The sequence below is a fragment of the Cibotium barometz genome, chromosome 13, assembly GCF_041138505.1.
Source record: "Cibotium barometz isolate CiBa-2024 chromosome 13, ASM4113850v1, whole genome shotgun sequence".
Lineage (NCBI taxonomy): Eukaryota > Viridiplantae > Streptophyta > Polypodiopsida > Cyatheales > Cibotiaceae > Cibotium > Cibotium barometz.
The window spans coordinates 17,264,082-17,285,273 of NC_141058.1; the positions used below are offsets into that span (position 1 = coordinate 17,264,082).

General features: G+C 42.7%; 1 protein-coding gene across 1 annotated transcript in view; it reads right to left on the minus strand.

The window, feature by feature from the left end:
• Positions 1-21,192, minus strand: part of LOC147632432 (uncharacterized) — a 130,692-nt gene that overhangs the window by 48,224 nt on the left and 61,276 nt on the right. The window contains exons 11-14 of the mRNA XM_086807256.1: positions 14,223-14,289; positions 3,813-3,951; positions 3,398-3,653; positions 3,241-3,310 (exon numbers count right to left, since the gene is read on the minus strand). Coding sequence (XP_086663382.1) covers positions 3,241-3,310; positions 3,398-3,653; positions 3,813-3,951; positions 14,223-14,289 — 532 coding nt within the window. The remainder of the gene's footprint in view (positions 1-3,240; positions 3,311-3,397; positions 3,654-3,812; positions 3,952-14,222; positions 14,290-21,192) is intronic.

Genomic DNA, 21,192 nt, shown 5'->3' on the forward strand with positions numbered 1-21,192 from the left:
TGCAGGTCTCTCTAGCCAATCTCTCATTTGCCATGAACGGTAGGCAACATAAGGCACTAGGGGAAATCAACGTGCCTAAAGTTTTCTTCTTCTTGAACTCGCATAAGAGTGCCTCCAGAAGATCTACCCACAGCCAGGGTAGGAAGTATTCTGCAATAGGGAGAGCACGGACTCTCCGATCAAGACCGATGAGGAAGGTGCATGTTGACATCTTTTAGACTCTGATAAGTGGATTTGGGTGTCATGTTGATGTCCCTAGTGACTTTACATGAGATGAGTGTTCAGGACCCTTACAAAATTTTTGGGATAAAAGAGGTGACACGCTTTCTTAAGAGCTGGCAAGCCTACAAGCAGTTTTCTTGCAACATGAGGATGACTTTCAAACTTCTTTTGTTTTTTGTGAAAACCATGCTTCTATTAACAATGATTTATGTACAATATACGAGATGGACCCAAGATAAGTCCATCTTCAAAGAACTTCAGGAGCAGTGGAAAAACACCTTGAACTGGCTAAAAGCAATGTCCTTCGACTGTAAAGCAGTCATGGAGGGATTGTCACAAATTCATCTTAAAGTAAGCATATGCCTCTAGAGGCGTCTGCCCAAACATAGCATTGTTGCTCATCTTCTATATTGTCCATAGAACCCAATATCTAGTCCATAGAAATAAAACATCAAAATCAGGAGAGTTGGGCACACCAATCCCAAACATCCAAAGTTGCTTTCCATATCACCTGCTTGGAAAGCGTCCTGTAATATCATCGGCCAATCATCAAAGAAACTCCCTTGTCTCCAAACAATGTCATAATAGATGTGGTACAGTTTCAAAACAAGCTCCACATCTCCAGAAGGTGCTCCAGCTATCCCTCTTTTAGCGAGAATCCCCGCAAAACAGGAAGATCACCCACTAAACAGCGCCAAAGAAACAATCTTTTCTTTAAAGGAAGCTTGCTTTTCCACATACCCCAAAGGTGTTTTTTCCACCATCTTTCACTCTTTTGCATACCACATAGAGTGTTGCCACGTGCGTGAATCCAAGGTGGTGGAAGCAAATGGTTATACATGCTAGATGCAGTTATCTTATCCAAATGTAATCCTCGAGCATTGTCGGTTTGCCCTCTCACTTTCCAGTCATGCAGCTTGTCATTTTCAACAAGTGGAGGCAATGGTTCATATGCCTGTAACCTTTTAATCTTCCTCTAAATGAGTCTATGATGCGCATGCTTTACCTAGCTCTTGCATAGCAAGCGGTTCTGCAAACAAAGAGGACCAATGCAGAGTTTCCAATCACATAGAGTTACCGATTGCAGAATCACATCCCACCCATTTGAGGTCTTTCAAAGCAGTCTTCCAATCTTGTAGCATATGGACAGCCCCCAAGTGGCCCTCAAAATGGCCTAGCACCGCTTCCCAATGTGAATTCACCCAAATTCCATAAGCCATAGATTTCATGCATGTACACATAGCCGCAAGCATGATTGCCCAAGATTGCTCTTGCCGAAAAAAAAATGTAATCATGGTAGCTTATTGAGCTAAAACCTGGTAGTGAATATTGAGAATATTCAAACCACCATGCATCTTCGGACAATTGCATCACAAAAGTCTCAAGGCTTTTTGTTTGTCTTGGTCTTCCAAAATGATTCCAAAGCTTCAGACATGAAAGCATGCAAATCTTTCTTTCTCCAAACAAAGTGCCAATCCATACAATGTAACAGAATCAACTTTGACTTCTCAGAACTTATATAAAGTCCTGCAGCATTACCAAACAACTCTAAGACACTCATGATGCGTGTGGGATGAGTTGGATCATTTTTAGGCATGAAGAACGAGTCATCAAGCTAGGTCTGATTAAGTTTATGTTGATGATTGGGTACAAGGAAAAAGGGAATGCAGTTTACATTGCAACCCTCAACCCCATGATGATATCTAGTGCCAACCAAGATGATTGCAAGTCTAATTCAAGGAGGGATCAGTATCAGCAGCAGGTCAGGTGAACCCACTCATAGACTCATGTGTAAGTCACCCTTTTTTTTGGCAGGAGGCGAGACTTCTATTAAATATGAACAAAGCAATACAGATACATGGCCAAAGGCCCATCAAATATCATCCCAAGAGACAACTTGTGCGTAGTCAATATGAGATTGAATGATGCCAGGAAAGAAACTCCCAAAGGATTAGAGGTAAAAAATATCCCATGGTCCCATTCCCTAAGATAGGTAGTGTCCCTAGATTGCGCAGATTTGGAAAGACCCTGAATGCATGCCTGAGTGGCCATAAGAGTATGTATGATATCTCCCCAGATGATGTATATCGACTGAGTGTAGTAGAAAGTCTCCGTTCTATCATAGCCTCTATACAACTGGCTCTCTAAATGTGCCATACCGTTATACTGGCAATAATCTCCCAGTAAGAATCCAGAGTACCACAATGCAAACTGTGAATTTTGGACCTGTCAAAGAGTGCATCTATGAACCACCCCTCTTATATGAACCTAGAGGGCCGAGTCTGTATCCCCACCCTCATAGAAACCCTGTGCACCAGACTGGGCTAACCAAGCAATACAGCCCCAAGTATTATACACTATGTCTGTTTTGAAACTGCTGCCAATGAGCCAGGCAACAGAACACCGGTTCATTTGGGAGTCTTTGCAACTCTAGATGCATCCCATCTTTTGAACAGTACCTGTATGGCATTCTGTTGCCTGCAAATGAGCCAGGCAACAGAACACCAGATCATTTGGGATTCTCTGCAACTCTAGATGCATCCCATCTTTTGAACAGTACCTGTATGGCATGAACCATCTTGATGTAAACAATTTTCTTTAATAGTTGTTCTCTCTTGGACCCTAATTCCCATGCAAGCCTTGATAGTCTATCATTGGGCACAAGCGTCACTAATCTGATAAATGGTTAATTAAAACAGCATCCTTTGAATTTTTTACAAGAGAACCGAGAATAGTGTCATGGTCTTAACCCCTGTGTACTTCAGGAATTTCCTCCCAAAACCTCTATTACATACACCAGGATTTGGATACCAAGGCACATAATAAATAAGATTGTGTTTTTTTAATTTTCCAAGAGCTAAGGCCTGGAAAATTTTGGTGCTAGTAAGAGCTCCCTGTATGTCTTGACCTGCATATATCCCCTCCTGCCTGCAGGATTCTACTTATGCAGGATAGGGGGCAGTGTGTATGCTGCGAGAGAAATAGAAGATGGAGAATTTTTGAATTGAGCACAAATACCTGAAGAGAGGTCTGAAATACATTTGACACTTTGTCATTTAAAGCACGAGTCAACACATTAACTGTAGCCCTGCACAAATTCCAGTTGTTTAGGAGAAGAGACAACAAGTTAGCAGAACAACTCATTAAAAAGCATAGATGAGAAAGGTTTCTCTACCTGATAGCTGAAAGGGGCTCAATCACACCTTGGGATTGCATCTGTTTTCCCAAATACAATAGGCCTTTGTCACGTAACTGCCAATGCCTGCTGTAGAGACAATCTAGATGATAACGATCTATTATTAGTAAGATGGGTTCTAACTCTTTCAAAAGATTCTCTGCTAAAGGCTCTGGAAACAAGTGGTCCTCTAAGGGTGCACCCGTTTCTCCTGCTGTTGTGTCAGCTAATTCTTTCTTTGTAGAGTCGATCCAATCTGCATGTAAAACAATTTGAAAAGATAATGCCAAGGAGATAAGTGAACACTGAATTTGATGAGTTTTTAAAAAAAAAAATCTCACAAACAAACTATGGTATTCTCAGTTAGCCAGGTAATAGGTAATATGTAATATGTCCAATTCACTCAAAGGCATACATGGGTCTTGATTTGAGGTTTCATCAGAAAACTGAGGTCCATCAACTTCACTGCTGTGATAATTATTTGTATGTGGCTTGTCACTTCCTTGAGTTTGTGTCGAAACATCTCTCAATTTACTAGAGCTAGAATTGAATTTCTACATGTGAAAACAAGGCATCCAAATTCAAAACCACTGTAAAACTACACAGAGAGCCCAGTAATGAGCATGACATATTACATGAGTCAGTCATGGTATGTATTCCTTTCCAAACCATAAATAGAACAGACATCCTTAAATCACACTAGCTCTACAAGCACTGCTTCTTTACCTCTAACAAGTCCACAACCTTCTTTTTTTTGTGAGTTATATATTAGATTATAAGTGTCCAGGGGATCAAACTCCACTTCTAGGCAGCATGGTAGGGTAGCCACTCCCGCAAGGGCCTGCGGACAATCTCCACTTTAATAAAGGATGAGGTGCAGTTTTCTTAGCTTTTTCCCTTTAGGAATGGGAAGTCTGCAATTTTCTAAGCTTTTGCTCCTTGAGGTGCAGTTTTCTGGGCTTTAGCTCCTTGAGGAATGGGAACTCTGAATTTTTTAGTGCATCTAAGTTTGACTTTCTAGTTGATATTAAAGCTTTCTAATGTTCACCTAATGCATGCTTCTAGTCCCTTTTCCTGCAATTCACATGCACTTGTCTGGGCAGATACACATCATGCAACTATAATGTCAGAATATTTCTGGAGTTGGATAATTATACACCCCTTTTTTAACCACACTTTCTATTACTTTACTGTATAAAGAGAAGAGCCCCCAAGATGAGGGCACTTCTCATACAATGTACAACTAAAAGCAGTGGAAAAACAAGATGCAACTGGTCTAGCTGTTGTAGCTGAAAACAATCATATAATGATTGACAGTAGTAATACTTGTCAATCTGAGGCGACTCGAAAACCAGCCAATTGCGACCACCAAAATGCCAAAATCATGTCCATGCAAAGAAAGAAGCTTTGTCTGTCAATTTATTTGCCAATCTGCCGAAGATCCGGAAGTTTCTAGAAAAACATTCCAAAAGTTTCTAGAAAAACATACGCCTGAAAATTTGGGAGTTAAACACACTAATAAGCAATGTAAGAACTCCTTGGTATTTGTGCAATTCCATAACAAGTGTGGAATAGTCTCATTCCAGAAGGAGCACCGTACACATTTTGCAGTAGCAATTTTTCTTTTTGCCAAATATGTGTCAACAGGGAGTACTCCTGCCATACATCTCCATAGGAATTGTCTCTGTTTGATGGGGAGTTTGCTGTTCCATATCGCTTGCAAAATTATCTTCCACCATTTTTCTGTTTTGTTCAATTGCCATATCCCATTTGCATGCTCTGAAAACCATGGCTGAGGGATGATAAATCTGTAAATCTTTGATGTTGTAATTTGAGAAAAACGAATTGTAGTAGAAGCATGAAGTCCTTCTCTATGTGATGTCCAATCTTGGAATCTATTTTCTTGACGGTCATCCAATACATCCTGAAAGGGTGGGTTGCATTTGATTGTTTATTTTTTGCCATGAAGTCCTATAATGCATACCCAATCTCCATCTTATTTGTGCCTATGGAATTAAAAGACCCTTCCATCACGCGATTTCACATCATGCACAGTGTTTATACCTTTAGTAGACAGAAAACAAACTCTTCTAGGAGTTGTAATCGCTAGTGGAGCAATAAAGACTTTATTGCAATGTATATTTTTTTGCCTCAAAGAATTTCCTATTTGTGGAGGTCTCCCTGACCAATGTAAGTATTGCAACACTTTTTTTCCAATCAGCTATCAATTTGCTTGTGTATGGGCAACCTGGAATCTTGCCTTGCACATGCCCAAAGACTATGTCCCAATATTGTAGCTGCCATTTACCAAAGGAAGATGTTTAAAAAATTTTACACATTTCCGCTACCATGATCATCCAAGTTTATTCCTGAGGCAGGAAAGTATGTATTATTTTGCTTTTCTTGCCAACGTATGATAATGAATATTTAGGACATTCAGTCCACCATGCATTTTTGGTGAGCAAACCATCTAACACCTCAGTAGTCTCAGTGCCTTTTTATGCGTTTTGATCTCCATAATACTTCCATTGTCTATGACATGAAAGAAGGAATTTGCTTTTTTGACTATATCAAAAGTGGCAAAAAAAATTAATGTATGCCATGAGAATAGATTGCACAATGCGAAGCCTGACATGAAGCACCCATGTAGGCGATTTCCAATAATCTAGCTTCATTTGTATTTTTTGCATTACCCAATTAGTAGCATCTCGGTGAGAGACATTCCAACCCAATGAATTATCCCAAATGTCAATGGCTTCAGTGGGCGGGAGAATTTTTGCAAGCCATAAAATATTGTGCGAGTTTTCTTCCTTTAAAGGCAACAATTAAAAAGTTTAAGAATACCATAACAATAGTAAGTTTAGCTATTATGTAGAAGGAGATGTTGATGGGTGTCATAAATGTAATAGGTCGCCAATGGCTCACGGACACTCCTATGATTTTGCATAATCTTTTTGGGTGATAATCCACAGATGGCGGGCTTCAGACCACTTCGTACAGCAGTGGATACAGATTGGGAGACCATTCAGAGCCTAAACACTAGGCAAGTTTGGAGATCATGATGTGTTGAAGCCATGGAGGGCTCCACCCCCAGTCTTTATCAGTTACATGGGGTTATGTTACTCACACCCTTGCCACCACTTGGGGCAAGATCCAGGGTACCTCCAGAACTGCACCGTACAAGATATGAAATTGTGTCTTAAGACCAAAATTGGGTGGGATGTATCCACACATCAGCATGGCATGCACTTGCAGCCTTGGAAGTCGGTAGAAGAGCATATGTCCAAAACCTGCTAATAAGTTGGTTCTTTTCTAGCATCCTAGGTTGAAGGTCAAAAATAAATAAAATCATTTCTTTGTTGTGACAACATTTAGGGGATGCTGTAGGAACTTTTATTACAAATTTTATGCAATGTGCTTTTTTTGTCTTCTACGCCACTTCAGATTTCTGCAAATAATAAATCTTTCTTTCTATCTATCTACCTTTAGTTTTTTCTCTCATCTTGAATTTCTCTAGACTATACATCAACTTCACAATGGCATAGCCATGAGGGATTACTGGCTGAGCATATCACCCGTGCATGTCATACTCTAGCCACTCTTCTGGCCGACATGTTCAACATGGCCCTCTGCCATAGTTTTTCACCTTCATGGTCTAATGACACCATCCATCCCCAATCACAAGGCCGTGGACCCATTGGACCCCAACAAGTACCGCACTATCATGGCCGGTCATATACTGCTCAAACTGTATGGATGTGTACTGGAGTCAGAGATCAGCTCCCTGCAGAGAGACAAGGACACAAGTATTAAGGACACGCATGCTTCCGGAGGACCTACTTCACCATGGATCATATCTTCACACTGAGGACCATCGTTGAGGAAGCCAAGTTGCAGAAGCAACGTGTTTACATCTGCTTTTCCGCAAAGCCTTTGACTTGGGCTCGACCCCTCAGACGCCTCCAAAAGCTTGATCTTCCATGAGAGATGATATGGGGTGAGATGGCAACATATGAATCGGTCACAAGGCAAGTCAAAGCACCAGGTGGTATCTCTGAGGAGATCACAGGAACAATTGGGGTGAAACACTGATGTCCTCTTTCACCGACACTGTTTGGCCTCTACATCAATGAGGTATCTAACCTTATTGACAGGCCAGGTGGCATGTGTTGACAAAAAAGAAAAGAAAATCCTAAGCTAACCCTACCTTACACACGAAAATCTTGAAGGAGCTACATCTTGAAAAACTTGTACAACACATAAGGAGAAGAAAATAAATCTATATTTATTTAAAAAAGTGTACAATGCTCCTTATAGGAGATCAACAAGCTAGAAATAGACCAGCTTCTATTATTTTCATAAAGATCATAAAATAGATGCATGAGATTGTGGACTATGGTTCAACCATATAATATCCAATTTATCTAACTGCATGGGCTCTCCACTAGCAGACATACTGATCCCCGTATTGCTGAATGCAGATGATATACTGCTTATCTCAGACTCAATAGACGGGTTACATTGACATCGCGGGGCATTGTAGGCCCTTTGTGAGCATGGGACCTCACAACAAACTTTGGTAAGACCAAGGTTATTATGATCTTTAAGGCATCACACTCGATGATATAGAGGCAACATATGCAAGAGATCCTATTATGTGTACCTCGAGGTTACCTTCATTGTTCTGATTTTCATCTCCCGATTTTCACCATGCAGCTAGTGGCCCAAGTGAGATTGTCGATCTGATAAGCCCCTTTGACTCTCCTTGAGAAACATGCCATCCATACCACCAGGACACACCCCTCCGGTATGCACGTAGTAATCTCATGGGCCTCGTGTCTAGGTCTGAGAGCTCTTCCTTCAACTCACTCCAAAAGTCACTTATATAGGCTCTAAACTAGGAGCTATCTTTAGCCCATGCCTCATAAATACCACTAACCTCCCCATAAGATGCCTAACCCACAATCCTTAGGCTGCACTTGCATCACCGCCTACTTGGAAAAGGGAGTATCTTATGAAACCCCTTTTTTGGTGGGAGACATTTGGCTACACGCTCAACCGCCTCCAAAAGGTGGCTTTGAGACTCTTGGCTCAAGGTTGCGCTTCGGGTGCATGTGAGAAAAATTGGAGCACCTACTCTCTCATACACACGAAGCTCCGCAATCGCTTGAGCACACAATAGTTAGAGCGACTAGTGTATTGCCACACTAACTTGTGCATGCTGCGTGCCATGCACAAGATGGACTCCGCTAGACACGTATAGCTTTTAAGTATTAACTTTTAACTAATGACCAATTAAAAGTTAATACTTAAGTTGTAAACTTCTAGCTTTTTGCTTTTCGAGTTTTATTTCATAATAACTATGTGTCAATGCGCATTATCGCTTGTAGGTCAATGTGGACGAGTTCAAGCTCACAAGCGACTCTCTCAAGAGTGTCCACAAGGAGGTAGATGAGGAGGAGGAGAGACTATGACGAGCTCTATGCAGAGCTCGAGGAGATTGATCGACGGGTTTCTCGTACTCGTCGTGGGCGTGCAACAACTCGACCTAGTAGCAGAGGAGTGCGAGTAGGCATTCGCGGCGGATGCACCTTTCGTCCCTGCTCGAGTGGCATAGTGCAAACCTACACACGACGAGGTTTTGGTAGTTCTTCCTCCACTCATGCAAATGAGGACGCTCCGATTGCCTTGTCATAGGAGCTTAGAGAGCCCGAGTTTGATGACGAGAGCAACATCGTTCTCGAGGGTGACTTCTGCGAGCGCTCCGATGGGCACTCTTCTAATGGAGATGATCCTAGTGAGAGCTCTGCTTTTGATAGTGATCAGTTCTCCATCTAGATTCTAGCCCCAACCCTCTAGCCTCTCTTTTTTATGCACCACTTTTTGTACTTACTACTACGGCTACATGCGTCTAGAGCGTCTCGCATTGTATGACTTAGGCTTTAGCCTAACATCTATGTATGTTTTCAACTTGGTTTTAATGGAATTTTGGTGTTTGTGTCATGTGACAACTTGTCTTCTCTTTGAAATCGAAAATACTAAAGTTTGTAAGTATTTTTTTTAAAGACCGTACGATAAGATTTTTTTAATATCATATCGTATTTTCCCATACGGTATTGTATCGTACGAACCGTACGGTATCGTACCTGACAACTATGGTGTGCCGCATGGATATAATGGTCATTTCAAAGGAATAAAGATCTCGTATTTCCAATGATTTTTCTATCAAAAAGTTTTGCAAAAGATATGTGTACAAGTTCTCGTGTTCACGAGAACACTGACTGTTTCAAGTGTGGGAAAAATGTTAATACCATAAATAATCACATTTTCAAACACTTCTTATGTCATTTTATTATCGATAAACGCACATGTGTGTCCTAAATACATCCACAATATCATGTGTTCATTATTTAAACATACCTTAAAACTCCCAAAAATACTCTCAAGTCCCACGCACTTAGTCTTGTTGTTTCTTCCTTATTTTGTCACTATAGTCATCACTACAATTGTAATACTTAACCAAGATCCATCCTATTACACTCACAAACCTCCATATTCCTCTCATAAAATCAATATAGTCTCCACCATAGTCACAAAAAAATCCATTTCTAACTTTTGAAACCTCGAAACCTCGAAACTTCGAAACAGTTTCAAAACCCTCGAAACCTCTGCAGCACGGTAGTTTTGCCTAAATTTCACATTTTTATTTTCATTTTTTTTGGGGATTGATTTTTGAGGTTTTTTTACGTTGCCCTCTTGGTCCAAGAACACTCCTGGAACTTGCCAATAGGCGGTTGCAAGGGAAAATCATGTCCATGTGCAACTCCCCTTGGTCTAAAAAACCTCAAAACTGAAAGAAAATCATGTCCAACCTTATTCTTGTTTGGTGGTATTGAGAGCAGGTCTATACCTATGTGTCCTCTCCATCTCTCTCTCTCTCTGGTAGCGCGACCTACTCCCATGGCTAAGATGACCTACTGCGCCTCTGCCCGCCTCTCTGCTGAGATGACCCGCTGCGCCTCTGCTCTATGCGCACCTCTGTAGCCCGCCTCTCTGCTCAACTCTATGTGCACCAACCTGCACACCTCTGCCGCCTCTCTGCTCTGACATGTGCGCCTCTGCTCTATGCGCACCTCTGTAGCCCGCCTCTCTGCTGTGACTTGTGCACAGGCAGCTGCCCGCCTCTCTCCTCTGACCTGTGCGCCTCTGACTTGTGCGCAGGCAGCTGCCCCCCATTTCCCCCCTTGCGCTGCACGCCTCTGCCCACCTCTTTGCTGAGAGTTGTGCGTAGGGAGGCGTCGCTTGTTTCCCACCCACCCTTGCTCAGGCCCCCAAGGCAACAACTAGTGGGAAACATGTCTCAACCCCTGAAGGGAGAACAGGATGGTGAGACAACCTTTCACACCCCCACGAAGGCGCCAAATACCTACCGCAGAAGACTGAGGGAAGGGATCATGTCCCTTGGCTCACAAAGGCTTGCGAAGATGGCCCGACGAGATGAGGCCCTTTATGAGGAGATACAGCTTCACATAAGGACAGAGATGAACACCATGCAACAGGAGCTTGAAAGGGAATGGATTGCATGACATTGAGGTACCCGAGGATATGCAGTGGGGGATATATGCTTTGTATGAGTCTGTGAGACAGGTAGAGTCCGAGCTCTAGGCGGACTATCCGATATGGTGACCAGCACGATAGGGGTGAAGCAGGGATGCCCGGTATCGCCCACCCTCTTTGGACTGTACATTGATGCGGTCTCTAATTATGTAGACAGATTGGGAGGCCCAGGGGCATGCCTGGCAAGGGTGTTTATACCCATCTTGTTATATGCTAATGATATTGTTCTAATCTCAGACTCTCCGGAGGGATTACAAAGACACCTCGATGCATTACAGGCTTTCATCTGACAGTGAACCTTGGGAAAACCAAGGTTATGGTGTTTAACACCACACAGGCATGGGTGATGAGATCAAAGCCTCAATTCACTTTCCGAGGGGAGCCGGTTGAGTACGTCAAGTCATATGTCTACTTGGCAGTTACTTTCACAGGACCGCATTCCTCCCTGAAGGAGGTAGCAGCAGCTAGATTAGCTCGAGGGCATGCAGCCTTGGGGGCACTTGAGAGGCAATGTGCACACATACAGTTTCAAGAGCCATGCACCAAATTGTGGCTATTTGATACGCTTGTCACACCAACCCTCCTGTATGGAGCTCCAATTTGGGGGCCCACCATACATCACAGATCTCTAAGAGGGACGGATGAGGGATGGAGGCATATGGAGAGACCACTGATTATGATGATTGCCCGCATGATTCGGAGCAAATCATCAGTACCACATGACATTGTTCGGACTGAGCTGGGTGCCACACACCAGTAGTGACGGAGACCCTATTCCAGGAAGTTACCTTTTTACAGCGGCTATGGGAGCTCCCTCAGCAGAGGTACTCCCGATTGGCATTGACCTCATCCATACAGTTCGCATAGGATGGAGATACTCATTGCTGGTACGCTCAGATGAGATCATGGTTTGACCTACATGGTTTGCGGATAGAGGCACTACCACCCTTTCAGTACGGTCTGGATTGTCCATTTTTGGATCTCACCCGCTCAGAGCAAAACCACGTGATCAGGATGGATATCATCAGAGTGGACACAGAGAGGACATGGACTAGCCCCCTTGAGCCCTTAGGCATGAAAATGGCTCATTACAAGAGCCATTTTCTACACCTCTCACCAGATGATTTTATCACTTGCCCAGCGTACATGGATGTACACTATCACATGGGATACGTTGTGCCATTGGACAAATCCGGACCTCATCACACCAGCTGTGGATTGAGACAGGGCGATATGTGCATCAAATCTTGGATGACCGCATTTGTCAGCTATGCTACCAGGAGGCAGAGACAGAGGAGCACTACATTTGCCGATGTACAATCTATTATGAGATCCGAGGGAGATATCACTGCCTCTTCCGAGAGGGTTTTGGGCCGTTACACAGGGTCATGGAGTTTGAGGATCAACGATGCCTCGGATTGTTCCTACTTGAGCTCAGGAGACACAGAGAGACCCTCTTGGCAAACAGGAGACCGAGCCATGATGTACCTAGACAAAGGACCCTGACAGATTTATTCGGCACTAGCACCAGCAACCCAGCCCACACACCTCCTGATACCTTCTCCATTGGGCCATCAGGGCACCGACCACGCTCCCAGGGAGTCACCACTGATAGAGTAGTCATCTTATGTCGTGCTCGTCGGCCACGCCCACCAGGATCCCGACCACGGCATCCTCACCATCACCAGATCAGAGCCATTATTGCTCGGCATCGGAGGCGCCTACCTCGCTTCTACGACCTCTCCATTCTAGACAGCCCCATGGCGAAGATACTTGATCTAAGGAGAGGGCAAGACTTCAACTGATCAGCATACATGGATCTACCTGATATACATTTTCCAATATTTTCTACTCAGTATCATCTCGGAGTCTTACAATTCTGTTTTTATAACTGTAAGACAATCAGTTTATTGTACTTTTTAGTGTCATTTAGTTGTTCTCTTTGATGAGACACCAACTTCAGATGTACTCTCAGTTTTGGTCTCATAGGCCATTATGGCCTCTTAGAGACGTTAATATATCATTTCATTTCTCTCTCCTGTGTTTCCACTTTCCATCTTCCACTGTGCATTCTATCCCCCCCCCCCGCGCAGGCGGAAAAGAGACTTCTATTACGTATGAGAAAGTTTAGGATGCATAATATGTTGGTTGCCAAATGCCTCTGGGACATAATCGTAGGTGATGATGTAAAGGCTAGTGGGTATACAACAAGATTCTCCTCAAAGAGGTGTAGCTACAGCTCTTGTTGTACTTCAGCCTACTACAGAACAAACGCGGTGGTATACAAGAGATGCTCAGGCAATGTTTGTCATTGCTTTGTCTGCCAAGAGAGAAATTATAGCTCATATCAGGTCCTACAAGACAACGAAGAATGCATGGGATACTTTAGAAAGGATATATCAAGTCAAAAATGAAGCCAGAGTTATGTACTTGAAAAGACAACTGGACATTTTGTCAATGGATGAAGGTGATTCTACGACAGATCACCAGACTAAAGTCAAGGATTTAAGAGGACAACTTCTAGGGATTGATAAGGTCATAGATGATAACTAGTGGCTACCACCTTGAAGTCCTTGCCTCCCTCCTATCTCAACTTTGCTACCTCTCTCAATCTCTCTTTGAGAGGAGGTGGTGCTCCTATCCCTTTTGATGAAATATTGGAATTATTGCTTTAGGAGGAGAAAATCGTATGGCCTTTTGTGGCAACAAAAACGTAAAAATTCAGTCTCCGGTTCTAGTGGCAAGAAGACCACTTAGGCTGATACCGAGGAAAAGGGTGATGTGTCAAAGGCACTCAAGAAGAAAGGCAAGTGTCACTATTGCCACAAAGTTAGACACTACACAAACGAATGAAAGAAAAGGATTACAAGTGAGAAGAAAAAAGACTCCGGTCAAGTGTCAATCAAAACAAGAGCAGCATGCCAATCATGTTATAACTAAGGAAGAGCAGGATTGGACATTCTTGATTGGAGGACGTGTTCCAGTGTCACCTCAGCTTCTAGCCAAGTTGATACATGCCAAGATATGTCTCTTAATGCTTCGGATACCAGATATAGCACGTGGTTTGATATATTGATAGTGGTGCTACCTTTGTTAACTTGATTATGAATTTTCAGCTCAAATATCAAGTCTCATATGATAATTGATAAGAGATACATGATCAAAGTTTAGAAGTTACCAGGCCTTACCAAAGGACTTCTTTTCTCACCTCCATAGGAACAAGAACACTATCATAATCCTCTTGTCTCATTAGCTTAATAGTAGTTTGTGTGTTCCTGCATGTTGTTACCAAATCTATTAACCTTCATCACACGACTTGATGCACAAGACAAGTGATGTAGCTCGGTACAATATTGCGCTTGTTAAAAATGAACAGCCATGCCTTCCTCTTGTATTCAAACATGCACGTATACCCCTACAGACCAATAAAAAGAGCGAAAGGGGGTGGGGGGTGGGAAACGCACTAACGTCTACCAAAAGACCACAAAGATCTATGAAACAATCCATCAATATACACCCGTTATGCATAGTGACATCTAACATGAAAAACCGATGTTGACAACTATATATTCCTGAGTAGCAAGAGAAAACTATATGATCAAGTGCGCCCAATATAAGGGGATGAATATGGTTACATACCACAGCTAAAGAGTCAATACCTAGAGGGTGTGCATGAGTAACGAGTACCTACTAATATAACCATATACGCTTTGGTCATGAGTCTCAACAACTTCTTCATCCAAATCACAAATATGCCATAGGGCAATAACATGATGAGAAAGGTGCACACAGAGAAAGAAAGAAGAAAGATTTTATTAAGGTCTACTAAAGACACTATCGGCCTATGAGACCAAAAACTATTACATAGTTCCAAACTTCCATGTGTAAACTGAAGATCATTGACATGGAAACAAAAGTGCCAAAGCATCATAACCTGCAATCTCTGACTCTCCTCCAGTCCTGGTCCCTGGAAAGGTGTTCCATACATCACTGCCAAGCTAAACGAAGTACAAATAGCCAACATTAATACTAGGCTACTGAAAATGGGTCTGAAAACACCCATAATCGATCCCAGCAGGTTCTGGCTACTCACATCTATGGAGTCCATGGAGTTATCAGAGATCGGTCTGCCTCCCTCCAGAGAGCCAAACACCTTCACTCACAAATTTTCAGGCCCTTCGAGATTGGAGATATTGTTCAATGCCACAGGAGGTGGATATCATGGCCCTATCGAGGTCGGAATGGGATTGGGTGTTCCGCGTCTTACTAGGATGCCCAGACGGAACGAACACACTTGATTGACTATGCTCCATCGAGGAAACATGAGTTTCTTTCTTATCTCCAAGCAAGAAAGGGTGGAAATCCCGCACCAGCCATGCATGGGAAACCATACGGATGGCAAAGAGCGGTCCAATAAAGTGATCCCCGTATATACATATGGCCTGACCAACTTAGCGTCATCTCCTCTATATGTGGAAGAAATGTCTAGCTGGCAGGGTGTTGCTGATATAAATGGTGATGATGAACACCAAGAAGACGGGTGTTGGACATGCCCAAAGGAGTCCTGATTCAATGGCGAAGATGTCGATGAAGGCGGGTAATAGACACCCGAGAGAGTGCTTGAAGTTTGCACGGTCAATGGCAGCGGAATGAACGAGGAGGGGTGTGGAGATATGGTGCCGCTATGTGGGAGAAGGAAAAAGCAAGGGTGTCTTGGCAGGTTAGTTGAGCCAACAGATAGTGATGCAGTCCATTAGAGGAAAGACAAAGCAAAAAGAAAGAAAGAAAGTTATATTTACGTCTTACAAAAGGCCCGATGGGCAAGTTTCCATGGAATAATATCATCATGGAAAGCTGAAACAAAACTGAACTTGAAACTGGAAACCTAGTAACTGAAGCTAAGTGCTAGGTAAATGCATAGAACAAATAGGATATGGGATGTCTAGGAGAGAGAGAGAGCACATAGTGATGTGGAAGATTAGAGAGAAGACGGATGCATGAAGGAGAGAGACAAAAGATGGGGTGTCCAGGAGAGAGGAGATGGATCTCGTGTATAAAGAGAGGGTGAATACGTGTCCATGGCGTGAAGAGAGGGAGAGGAAGGTGTCACTGGCATGTGTCTGTAATACCAAAAAATTCCTTTTGTTGAGGCTTCTTTATTGCAATGTTTAATATGTATGTGTGGGGATTGTCCATGTGGGACCCGGCAGCTTATGTGAATACTTTTTCACGAGGTTTTGTTGGCAACTTGGGAGACTTGTACGAGAAGCTAGCGGCATGGCGACTCATCTTCAACAGCTTTATGATAATTCGGCTCCAAATATTTGGTCTCATATAGAAGATTTCAAGGATTTCTATGTAATATTATGCATTGGGTGTGACAATGAGTGGAGTGTTTATTTTAAATACCATGTGTATGATTTATAAATACATTGGTATGGGTTATAGTGTTAAATGCACATAGAATGGATGATGAGTCATAAAATAGGAGTGGGTATTATGTCTACATGGAATGGTAATTCTAGTAAAACAAGATGCATAACACATGCCAAGCTTGTGGAGACATGTGGAGAGCATGTGGTGGAAGCATGCATAATAGATAAGAATCCTTCTAGAAGTCCTATGTGGGTGCCAAGAGAAAGAGCACTATAAGAGATTGTCCTAGGAGAGCTTCTTCTTCTTCCAATCTTGTAAATTTAATAGATGCCACAAAGGAAGAATGTGTTGTTGAAGATAGGGCAAAGGTATTGTTCATGTGTGTGCTCAACAGAAGAGACCCAGGAAGGATAAGGATGTAGAAGAGTAGAAGTCTCTTCGGAAGCGGCAAATGAAGGAAAAAGGTGAAAGCAGCAAAATTCAGAGAAGGAGAAGGCACTTGGGTGTTGCTGACTTTGGCCTCTCCAAAGGACTTATTCCATTCTGGAAGATATGGGATCGCAGATGGTAAACATCACATATGGACAACTTGTTGCATTGGCTCCTTCTTTGAGGAGGGAGTTGAGAAGTGGCATCAAAATTGTGAAGAGGACTCAAACTTCTTATTCTATGCTTCTTGGAAAGGCCTTGGTTGAAAGGGTCCATGCAAGGGAATATTGGAGTGAAGGGTTACATGACCATTGGTAAGAATCTCCATAAGAAGAAAATCTTTATCTTACCTACTAGTGTTGTTGAACCACAAAGTGAGGAGAGTGAAGAAGCTGATGAGTATGCATACTCTTCAGACTACATAAGTGGAAGTGACTTGGACACAAAGATGGATGAAGACACGGAGGTGGACTTGCATGCACTTGAGGTGATTCCAAGGGTGGGGCCTCTAAATGACAGGCATTGTCTATTTGATGCAGAGATCAAGGAACAACTTTGACCCATTCAGCTAGGAGATGTGATCACTAATCATGAAAGGAAAAAATTATTCTCTTTTTCATCGTTATGCTCATCTTTTTGCAGTTGACTACAAACATCTCAGATAAGTCACAATGATGGAACACCAAGTGGATCTAGTGGATGGGGCACAACCAGTACGGCAACGACCCTACTGCATGAATCCTAACTTCTCACTTGTGGTAAAGCAAGAAATTGATAAGCTTCTTCAAGTTGGGTTTGTTTTTCCTATGGAAGAGCCTAATCTCTATTAAGAAGAGTGGAAAGTTGAGGGTATGTGTGGATTTTAAAAAGTTGAATGTTGTGACTAAGAAGGATCCTTACCCTATTCCTTTTAGTGATCAAATTCTTGATGAAGTGACTGGAAACGAGTGGTACAGTTTTGGAGATGGGTATAGTGGATATAATCAAATAAGCATTACAGAGCAGGATCAGCTAAAGACAACCTTCACTACACCGTGGGGTACCTTTGCCTATCGTGTGATGCCTTTTGGTTCATGTAATGCTTCCAGTACATTTCAAAGGTTCATGAACAGGGTTTTTGAGCCTTTTATTGGTCACTTTGTGAGAATATTTCTTGATCATTTCTATGTGTATGGAAGGAGGATTCATCACCTTGCATAAGTTGAAAAAGTATTTGAAAGGCTTGACATAGCACATGCTTCATTGAATCCAATGAAATGCAAGTTTGGATGCACTCAAGGTGTTCTGCTTGGTCATGTTGTTTCAAATGAAGGGATTACTATGGATCTAGATAAAGTTTCCAAGATCTTGGACTTGCCTTTTCCTACTACAAAGACAAATTTAAGGTCTTTTCTAAAGCATGTGGGGTATTATAGAAGGTTTATTCAAGGGTTTGCTCACATTTCTCAACATTTGAGCAAGTTCTTAAAGAAGGATTCACCTTTTGATCTTGATGAGAATTCATATGATGCATTTGACAAGCTAAAGGTGGCACTCACCACTGCATCTATTTTGAGTTTACCTAATTGTAATAGAGAGTTTTTGGTGTACACAGAAGCTTCTTTGCAAGCTGTTGGGAGTATTTTGAGCCAAAAGAATGAACAAGGGCATGACATTCCTATTCATTTTGCAAGTCGGCGACCAGCAGAAAGAAACTACTCTGTCATTGAAAGAGAAGCTCTTGCTATTTATCTTTGTTGTGAAGAAGTTTCGCCGTTACCTTTTGGGAAACAAGCTCATTGTTGCCACTGATCATAGAGCTTTAAGGTTTATTTTTAATAAGCCTAATCCAACTCGTCACATTGCAAGGTGGATTATTCTTTTGCAAGAATATGAGTTTGAGGTTTTGGATAGGCCAAGGTCTAAGCATATCAATGCAAATGATTTATCTCGAGCCTATGATGATGTAGGGGATAAATCAAGAGGATGATGATTTTCTTGATGCTAATCTTATGGCTATAGATGTTGTTCTGAAGGATTTTCAAGAAATTTGGGATTATTATAAAGAAAAATTTCCTAGTGGTACAAATAAGAAGAAGAAGCAAAGCATTGCACATAGAAGCCGACCTTACAATAATTGGAAATAATCTTTATTTCCAAGGTGGTGATGGGATTTTTCGCAAGGTGGTTTCTCATTCAAATGGTAAAAAGCTTCTTGACGAGTTTCATGAAGGATTATGTGGAGGTCATTAAGCCAGCAAGGCTACTGCTCACAAAATCCTTACTGCAGGGTATTATTGCCCTTCTCTTTTTAAGGATACTTTTGTCTTTTGTCTTACTTGTGATATTTCTCAAACCTTTGCAAATAGGTCAAATACACAGGGACCACTACCTTCTATTTGTCCTCCTCCTTGTGAACCCCAGCAATCAGAATCAGCCATGGCTAGCAGCAACAAGCAAGTGAAGTTTGATCCCTACAACACCATGTTGGCACTTCATCCTTTCCCTTCTCTTAGTCCTTTTGAAAAATAGGGGAGAGACATTGTTGGGACACTCTTTGTAACACCTAGGAGAAATCAATTTATTGTGGTAGCCACTGAGGATCTTACCAAATGGGCTGAGGCAAGACCTATCAAGAATGCAACAGGAAAGGAGATTGCACGTTTCATGTATGAAAGCGTCATTACTCGCTTTGGATGCCCAAAGGAGAACTTTCTTGGTGATGTAGTGGTAGCTTTGACACATAGGTTTTCTATTAAGCATCATGTCACCACAACTTATAAGCCTAGCACAAATAGATTGGTCGTGAAGACTAATCGCACTTTACGTAGAATGATTGCTAAGGATATTGAGATCTTGGAAGATAAAAGCTCATGGGATAGGAAGGTTCATGCTACATTATGGTCTTGTAGATATACTCCTAGCGCTTTTTCTGGTTTTACCCCTTTTAGGCTAGTTTTATGGTGTCGAGGGGATGCTTTCTATTGTGTATGATATTGCTACTTTGAAGACCTCAGCCACAAAGCATTTAGGAGAGGAGGAATTTCTTAAGCCTCGTCTTTTGGATTTTGCCTTATCTTGATGAATGTTGTCATGTAGTTGTGAATAATGTTTTGAAGGCACAAATCAAGTAGAAGAAGGCATTTGATGCAAAATTGAAGAAAAAGTTGTTTAAGAAAGGTGACATTGTAAAGGACTTTGATGCCCGTCATGAAAAGCGGGTTAGTAAGAAGTTTTTACCATGGTGATTTGGTCCATACTATGTGAAGAAGGCACACTATGATAATGATGGCCCGGATCTTCCTATGGTGGCATGGCCATGGGCGAGGGCCATGGGGTCTGGGGCGTCGAGCTCTGCATAACTCAGTGGCTCTGTCGAGTGTCACACCTCTCGGCCGAGCTCCTACACTAGCCTGTGGTTTGGGTATGATGGGTGGATTGCCCTCGGAGTGCTGGTATGGAAGAAGTCGGTGAGAGCTCTCTGTGCTGGTCCTCGAGCAAGCACAGCTGATCTGGATCTCACTAAGGACTCCCTGTGTCTGTGGAGCTCTAGAAGAAAAAGTCCCACGCATATCTGATCCGTGAAGTCCATGATCCTGGAAAGTGGTCCGAAAACCCAGCTCGGAAGAGGCAGTGGAACCTCCCCCGAATCTCATAGTATACAGGGCATCGGCATATGTAATGGTCCTCTGTCTCGGGCTCTGTGTGACAGAGCTGGCATATCCTGTCCTCTAGTGTGGCCACTCTAGGCCCATATCTGGCACTCTCCACTCTCAGCTCGTGGGACGAGGTGCGGATCTTGCCGATCGCACATCTCACCCCAAAGGATAGGTGTATGTCCATGTAGTGTCGACGGATGATGAACCCATCCTCTGTCAGGCATAGGAGGTGATCTCTGTAGAAGGCCATCTTCGTCCCTAGTGGACGACTAGGTGAACTCCATGTCCTCTGAGTATCTAGTCTGACAATGTCCTTCCAGATAACCCTGTTCCGCTTTGTGCCATTGAGAGCAAATGACGGGGCCTCTATGCTCTACTGGAAAGGGGGGAGTGCCTCCATCTGCATACCGTGCATGCCAAACCAAGTGCCTACCTGTGCATACCAGCACTCTGTATCTCCCTCAAGTTTCAACTGTCTTGAGGACTCCAGGGCTAGCCAGGGGTATCTATCAAGTGGAAGCTCCCATAGCCTATGCCAGTATGTTACTGTCTGGAATAGAGCCTCTGTCACTATCGGTGCAACGCCCATCTCTGCCCGCACAATCTCATGTGGCACTGATGGTTTACTCCTAATCATGCGTGAGATCATCGCCACTAGAGGAGAGAGAGAGAGAGAGAGAGAGAGAGAGAGAGAGAGAGAGAGAGAGAGAGAGAGAGAGAGAGAGATAATGCTTT